Source organism: Colobus angolensis, unplaced genomic scaffold (assembly GCF_000951035.1).
Source record: "Colobus angolensis palliatus isolate OR3802 unplaced genomic scaffold, Cang.pa_1.0 Scaffold12, whole genome shotgun sequence".
Lineage (NCBI taxonomy): Eukaryota > Metazoa > Chordata > Mammalia > Primates > Cercopithecidae > Colobus > Colobus angolensis.
The window spans coordinates 2,696,377-2,704,552 of NW_012113141.1; the positions used below are offsets into that span (position 1 = coordinate 2,696,377).

General features: G+C 52.0%; 1 protein-coding gene across 1 annotated transcript in view; it reads left to right on the plus strand.

The window, feature by feature from the left end:
* The window catches only part of TSPAN15 (tetraspanin 15), a 55,084-nt gene extending 49,254 nt beyond the window's left edge, over positions 1–5,830 (plus strand). Inside the window, exons 6-8 of the mRNA XM_011927175.1 lie at positions 2,633–2,680; positions 4,267–4,383; positions 4,986–5,830. Of these exons, the coding sequence (XP_011782565.1) occupies positions 2,633–2,680; positions 4,267–4,383; positions 4,986–5,135 (315 nt within the window). The 3' untranslated portion in view covers positions 5,136–5,830. The remainder of the gene's footprint in view (positions 1–2,632; positions 2,681–4,266; positions 4,384–4,985) is intronic.
* Positions 5,831–8,176: the final 2,346 nt, after the last annotated feature.

Consider the following 8,176-nt stretch of genomic DNA (forward strand, 5'->3'; position numbering starts at 1 on the left):
GGAACCAGGTCTCACAACAGGAGGTGAGCAGAGGGTGGGGGAGCATTACCGCCTGAGCTCCACCTCCTGTCACATCGGCAGTGGCACTAGCATCTCACAGGAGCACGAACCCTATTGTAGACTGTGCATGCAAGGAATCTAGGTTGCGTGCTCCTTATGAGAATCAAACTAATGTCTGATGATCATCCTGAAACCATCTTCCCCCACCCCTCCGCACCCCATCCTGTGGAAAAATTGTTTTCCTTGAAACCAGTCTCTGGTGCCAGAAAGGTTGGAGGCCACTAGCTTAGAGTTTCCTGGCAGCCAAAAGGAAAAGGGAGACATGGTCTGTTACATTGTTACTGTTCAGCAGAACATACCAGTTCTTCAGGAAAAGTAACTTTTTCTCTAACACTCAGCTTTAAAAGAAATGTCTGAAATGAGCTTCCAATAGAGGATTTGAGCCATAGAAGTTCACATAGGGCTGTAAAATCTGGTTATACCAGGATATATCCCTGGGAGCTGTTGGTGCAGAGGGCAGTGTGCTTCTACATTAAATGGCTACAGACTGCTGTGCCTGCTGAGCTCTTGGGACCAATTTTCATGAACCTCCCCTCCCTTGTTGTTGGCTACCCCTTAGGGGCCTGTCGTGAAGGCCCCCCTCCCTGTCCCATTAGCTGCTCAGTCTGCTCAGGGTGAGAGGATGCACACACGAACGTTGCTGTGATCTTCTGGCTGCCCAGGAGTCCCCTTTCTGACTTCCTGTCCTGTGGCCCTGTGCAGGATGGAAGAGGCTACTGGACCCTGCTCTTGGGGCCTGTGAACTTCAGCAGAGCCTCTTGCAGAATATCGATTCTGTGGTCAGGCAGGTAAACCCAGACAGGCTTTACTTTTGGAAAGACTGTGGATGCATCCCCTGGCAGGGCGAAGTGAGTCCCCCCTGGGCCTGGAGAAGGGTTCTGGGCTCTGGCACCAGAGAGGCCTCTGCCAGTTGCCTGTCTGCTAAGAGACTCATCACCCCCGGGTCACCAGAGCTGGTCCAGTGAAGTCACTCTCATCACCTCCTTATATACCATGCAGCTTACCTATTTGTTATGTTCATTATCTCCCTTTCTGTAGCGTAAGTTCCATGAAGGCAGGGACTTTGTCTTGTTGTTCAAGACTTTTGTATTTCAAGTGACTAGAACTGGGATTGGCATGCAATAGGTGCTCAGTTAATATTTGTTCAATGAACAAATGAATGATGAACCAACGAGATGGAAAGCACTCACTCCCAGCATGTGCCCGTGCACCTGCTCTCCAGGCCTGACCCTCTCCATAGGGGTCGTGTTTATGGCCTGGAAGGGCCAGAAACACTGGCTGGAACTGAGGCTACCTGGAGAACCAGCTAGACGGAGGGAAGTTATCTTGCCTGCACATCAAGCCTGACATTTAGATTGACCTAGATGACATCTGGAGCCCAACCCTCTTTCTTGGAAGGAGAGAAGACACCCTCCCTTACCTTTCCAGGGGCTGGAATTATGAACAAATCACACCTGCCAGCGTTCCTGTGCTTCTCCATGTGTCCAGCCCTGTGATAAGCACTTTACACATGTGCATCTCACTTTATGTCCAGAACAGCCCTAGGAGGTGGGGTTCTGTGGTCATCACAGCCTATTCATTCATTCATTCATTCATTCGCTCAGTTAACAAATACGTATAGAGTACCTCTGCGTGCCGGTTCCTTGGCAGCCCATCTAAGGTTGGTCACAGCTCCTAAGTGGCAGAGCAGGATCTGGACCCAGGAAATGTAACACCAGAAGGCACACTGGGGGCTCTGCTGTTGACCCCCTGAGTCATCACTGGCACCTGCAGCATCCATCCCTCACGGCAGTGTTCACTTAGATGTAGAGCAGCAGGGCTGGCGGGGATCACGGGCTGGACCAGGGAGTCTCACTCTCTTCCCTGGTGGTTGGAGAAGGAGACCCTGCAGGGCACACATATTGATGGGAAGTGCCCGCGGCAGCCTGTGAGTTAGGGCCTGCCTGGGGAGGGGTTTGATGAGGTCTAGGGCGTGACCGCAGCTTCCCCTATGCCTAAATTAATCAGTAGTCGGGAATTCTGGAGAGCACCTCTCTTCCCAAGAAGGAAGTTTTGGCAGCCCTCTCTGCTGATGGAGCAGTGATCTATGGAACAGGGAAGTGTGGCCAGGAGCCCTGGCCTGGACTTCAGGTAAACCACAGCTGACCTTGTGCCAGCTGTGGTCTGAGGTTTTCCTCCCCAAGAGCCAGCGGTGCAGGAACAGCCCCACCCTGACCTCTGAGATGGTGCATTACCATGGGAGCAAAGCAGTGCTCTGGGGCAGTCATTACCCAGGAGCCTGGGCAGCACGCCTTTCTCTGGGGTCCTGATCTGCTGCTCGTGGAGGGGTGGTGCTCCCTTGTAAAAGTCATGGAACCTGTGTTCCTACAGTTTTTTCACAGGGCATTTCTTGGAGGAGGAGGTGGTTATGATGGAGACTCAAGCCAGACTGCCTGGGTCGGAATCTCAGCTCCATCCCTGCTGGACAGTGCAACTCTCTGCTTCAGTTTTCATCTGCAAAATGGGTAGGATAATAGTGCCTTTTTGAGTTAGAACCGTTATAATTATTAGCTATTATACATTTTCATTTCAGACAGAAGTTGTCAACACCATGTGTGGCTACAAAACTATCGACAAGGAGGTAATGTCTTTGAAACGCCTTTCCCTGGAAATGTTGCTCTTCCTGTTCCACCCTGGGGTGATTGGAGGGGTTTATTGAGGTCAGGGTCCTGGCCACTGAGATTTTCCAACATTCCTGGCTGTGACCCAGAGCCAGGGCTGCTGGGGTTTTCCACCCCCACTCAGACACAGAAGGGCTCAAGGAACCGAGAATTCCCCCAGGCTGGGAGATGCCACCTGTCAGGGTTTACCAAGCACCTACTGTGGGCTGGTCCACATGAAGCCACCACGGCCCTTCCTGGTACCCGCAGTGTGCTGTGCGCTCAGCCATGCTCAGTACCAGCTTGCCTTTGCCCCTGGGGCCACCTGGGACCCAGGAGTCCTAGAGGATGGTAACCCCTTCTGGGGACTGCCCCTGGGTCAGCTTCCTGGGCAACACTCCTCGTCTAGGAGAGAAGCAGGGGTGGTGCTGAGAAGGGACCTAAAAGGAATGGTGACCTGACATGCAGAGCAGTGGCTTTTAAAGTGGGGTCCCCAGTCCAGCAACAACAGCATCCCCTGGGAATGTGAGAAATGCACATTCTTGGGATGGGGCTAGTGGCTGATTCTGACGCATGTTTGAGAGCCATAGAACAGCAGTTGGTTCTCAACCCCTCAGAACCAATGGCCATTTTTATAACAAACAGTGGTAATGTCCTATTTATTATCCCCAAGTGAAATTCACAGATAACCTGCCTACATGCCCAATTCCAAAACAATTAACATAATGATCTGAGATAAAGTAGAAATGAAATACAGCAATTTACAGCTGTTTAACATAGTTCATCATGTAAGTGCTTAGGCAGTAGGGGGTGCAGGAGAAGACACAATGTAGTCAGGTGTCTGCACTGATGTGAGGCATTCCTGAGGCTGCAGCAGCTACAGGGCAGCTGATAATAGTCGTTGTGTTGGCGACTCACATACCATGGGCATCATTTTTGCCATTGGCATGCTTTTTTAAAACGGTGAACAATTCTTGATAAAGTTCTGAATTAAATAATGTATAATCATTCCTTAATTTACCTAGTAGTAGTTCGGGAAAATTCATGGTATATTAAAACCAATGCAGAAATGCTTCCCCCCCCCCCCTTAAGAGACAGACAGGGTCTCACTGTTGCCTAGGCTGGCCTCAAACTCCTAGGCTCAGGCAGTCCTCCCAACTGAGCCTCCATAGTAGCTGGGACTGCAGGCACATGCCACCATGCCCAGCTCTGCTTTGATTTTTGTATGTACCTGGAGTGGGGCTACTGGCTTGGATAATTATAGACAGGCTTTCCATGTATGGAAAACATCCGTGAGGCTTTTCATGCAGGGATATCTGAGAAACACGCAGGCAGGGCAGTTGTTTGTGGAGTAGGATTACCCTGAGCTCTGCAGTCCCTCAGCCCCCAACCTCGATTGCTGGGGCAACCAAAAGTGCCACCACGGTGTCCCCAGTCCTCTCTAGAGAACAGCACTGTCCATTAAGAACCAGAATCTAGGGCCACCTTCTCATGATGGCAGAGTCGGGGCTGTGGCTCTTGCCAGCCCAGGTGCTCTTCTGGGCTGACCCAGCTCCTTCCCATGCAGCGCTTCAGCGTGCAGGATGTCATCTACGTGCGGGGCTGCACCAACGCCGTGATCATCTGGTTCATGGACAACTACACCATCATGGCGGGCATCCTCCTGGGCATCCTGCTCCCCCAGGTGGGCCGGCCGTGGGTTCAGAGAAAGTGTGGCTTGGTGATTGCAGAGGGGCAGAGAAGGTGCAGAGCGGGAGAGCAAAGGGGCTTTTTTCGTGGAAGTCCAGGACTTGCCCAGGGAGGGCTGCACGGCTGGGAGGAGGAGCGAATGGCAATAGCAGTGGTGGCAACGCTCTTCCAAGTGCTGCGCAGGCACTGCTGCTTCACTTCTTTTTGTGAGGGAGGCACTATCACGATGCCCATTTCACAGAGGAGGAAACTGAGGAGCCGCCAGCTTCAGTGACTTGCCAAGATCCCCTAGATAGTGTGTAACAGAGCTGGGGTGGAGGCAGGAATCCCAGAAGGGAGGGGCCCTTGCTGATCAGGCACAGCGAGGAACTCTGGGATTTCCTGGGAGAGGGAGAGGGGGCCCAGGTGGGGGGAGAGGGGGCCCAGCTTCTTGGGCAGTGTGGGTTCTGGGAGAAGTCTCTGCTGTGGGTGTTGCCCAGGTCACACAGGGCCATGAGGGCTTGGGACTGGCTGCTTGGATTTCTGGGAGCCGGGAGCTGCAGGGAGGGCTGCCCTGATGTCCAGCAGGCCCTCACCAGCCCTGACCCTTCTTCTCAGTTCCTGGGGGTGCTGCTGACGCTGCTGTACATCACCCGGGTGGAGGACATCATCATGGAACACTCTGTCACTGATGGGCTCCTGGGGCCCGGTGCCAAGCCCAGTGTGGAGGCGGCGGGCACGGGATGCTGTTTGTGCTACCCCAATTAGGGCCCAGCCTGTGATGGCAGCTCCAGCAAGGACCATCTGGGATAGCGCCTCTCAGTCAACATCATGGGGTTGGACAGGGCTGCGGCCCCTCTGCCCACACTCAGTACTGACCAAAGCCAGGGCTGTGTGTACCTGTGTGTGGGTCCCACGGCCACTGCCTCCCCAGGGGCGGAGCCTGGGCCTCCCCTAAGAGGCTTCCCCCAGGCAGCTCCAGAATCTGTGCCCGCCTGGGGCCTGGGGAACAAGGCCCTCCTTTCTCCAGGCCTGGGCCACCAGGGAAGGAGAGCCTCGGGCTCCACTCAGGGCCCATTTCATCTCTGGCAGTGCCTTGGCCGGTGGTATTCAAGGCAGTTTTGTAGCACTTGTAATCGGGGAGAGGGAGTGTGCCCCTCTGGCAGGAGGGAAGGGCATCTGGGGAAGGGCAGGAGGGAAGGAGGGAAGGGCTGTCCCCACAGCCACGCCCATGACCAGGTTGGCCTCTTCTCAGCCTCCCAGGTGCCTTGAGCCCTCTTTTGCAAGGGCGGCTGCTTCCTTGAGCCTAGTTTTTTACGTGATTTTTGTAACATTCATTTTTTTGTACAGATAACAGGAGTTTCTGACTAATCAAAGCTGGTATTTCCCCGTATGTCTTATTCTTGCCCTCTCCCCAACCAGTTTGTTAATCAAACAATAAAAACGTGATTTATTTTTATTTATTTGTTTGGTTTTTTTTTGCCTTTCCTGTGTGCTGTTTTGTTGGGGCGGGGGTAAGGAAGGCTGCAACGTGGATTTGGAAACCTCTTGTGGATGCGAGGATGAAAAGGGAGCATGGGATGAAGATTTGGCATAGCTTGGGACACAGGTGGTGGTGGTGGTGGGGGGAAGGCCACAGGGCCAGAGGTGACCATGCCTGTTTTACCGAGAACCGAGGGAAACAGCCTGGGCCAGGTATAGCATGAGACTCCACCTCCAAGAAATGGGGTGAACGGGGTACCAGGGAAGCGGAGTTGCCCACAGGTCCACCTACAGCTCTCCCTGCAGCCCTCAGTGTGCCCAGTGGCTGCCGCGCAACGTGTGCAGAGCGTGGTGTCCGTCGACCCCTGCTGGAGATGCCGGGACTTGCGTGAATCAGTCCACCCAAACCTTCCGGCCCCAAGACATGGGATCTAGATTTTTTTGTGGGGCTCTTAGTAGCCAGGGCAATAGAAATAAAGTAGCAAGAGGCCGGGCGCGGTGGCTCATGTCTGTAACCCCAGCACTTTGGGAGGCCGAGGTGGGCAGATCACGAGGTTAGGAGATCGAGACCAGCCTGGCCAACATGGTGAAACCCCGTCTCTACTAAAAATACAAAAATTAGCTGGGCATGGTGGTGCGTGCCTGTAGTCCCAGGTACTCAGGAGGCTGAGGCAGGAGAATCGCTTGAACCTGGGAGGTGGAGGTTGTGGTGAGCCGAGATCCCGCCACCGCACTCCAGCCTGGGCAACAGAGTGAGGCTCCGTCTCAAAAAAACAAAAAAGGAAAAGAAAAGAAAAGAAATAAAGCAGCAAGAGCCCCAAACGTCCAAACGTGAAGAACTCTTAACAGTGGGAACTGTCTATACACCCAGAAGTTAAGTGGTCAGGTGCTTGGTCTGCCATGTGTACCAACCCCATGTGTAAGAAGGGGCAGGAGGAGGGTTTTTAAAAGTATGCAATAACACAGCAATAACAAACACACCATAGAGCATACTTTGCCAGGAATGATATTAACTCTAATCCTCACAACTAGGGTAATTCTTATCTCCATTTTATTAGTGGGAAAATTGAGGCACAGGGCAGTTAAGTAACTTGCCCAGGCAGACAGCTGGTAAGTGACAAAGCCATGACTTGAGCCCAGGTAGGATCTCTTGAGCCATTCAGCCCCTCTGCTGTACTGCCTCTGTTGCCTCCTCTGCACACACAGTACTAGGCGTGCAAAACCAGTGAAGGCTGCAGCTGCTTCTGAAGCTCTGTCCCAGGGATATTCACTGTAGCCACTGCTGCAGCCTCTGTCTTGTCCCAGTTTGACCTAATGAACACAAGGCCCGGTCAAGCTCTGTGTCTGGCTGGAGGCCTTGTAGTCCTGGGGCTCTGGCTGTTCTGAGAACCCCTTTTGAGCCCAGAGGGGACACGGCAGCTGCCTTTAGGGGCAGCAGGCTGGCAGGGGCACCATGGGAGATGGGCTGCTCCGAATCGCTTATCCAGGGTCACCTTACCTGGAACCTGGAACCTGGACCCCCTGTCTTCCCTCTTTCCAGCACCACTCACAGACACCCCTCTACCTCACACTGCTTCTGTGGCCAGCTGCTTCTGTGGACCAGCACTGGTGCCACAGATGGCTAAGCTCCAGCAGACACTCATCTCCTCTTTTCCAAACCTTGGTCACTCACCTCTCAAGAAATGGAAGCATAAATATCTTCTTTTTTTGTGAAGTGTGTGTTCATATCCTTTGCCCACTCTTTGATGGGGTTGTTTGATTTTTTGGGTTTTTTTTTGGTAAATTTAAGTTCCTTTAAATTCTGGATATTAGCTTTTTGTAAGATGGATAGATTGCAAAAATTTTCTCCCATTCTGTAGGTTGTCTGTTCACTCTGATGATAGTTTCTTTTGCTGTGCAGAAGCTCTTTAGTTTAATTAGGTCCCATTTGTCCGTTTTGGCGTTTGTTGTCATTGCTTTTGGTGTTTTAGTCATGAAGTCTTTGCCCATGCCTATGTCCTGAATGGTATTGCCTTGGTTTTCTTCTAGGGTTTTTGTGGTTTTAGGTCTTACTTTTAAATCTTTAATCCATCTTGAGTTAATTTTTGTATTAGGTGTAAGGAAGGGGTCCAGTTTCGGTTTTCTGCATATGGCTAGCCAGTTTTCACTACACCATTTATTAAATATTAAAGAGGGAATCCTTTCCCCATTGCAGGTTTGCCAAAGATCAGATATTGTAGATGTGTGGTGTTATTTCTGAGGCCTCTGTTCTATTTCATTGGTCTATATATCTGTTTTGGTACCAGTACCATGCTGTTTTGGTTACTGTAGCCTTGTAGTATAGTTTG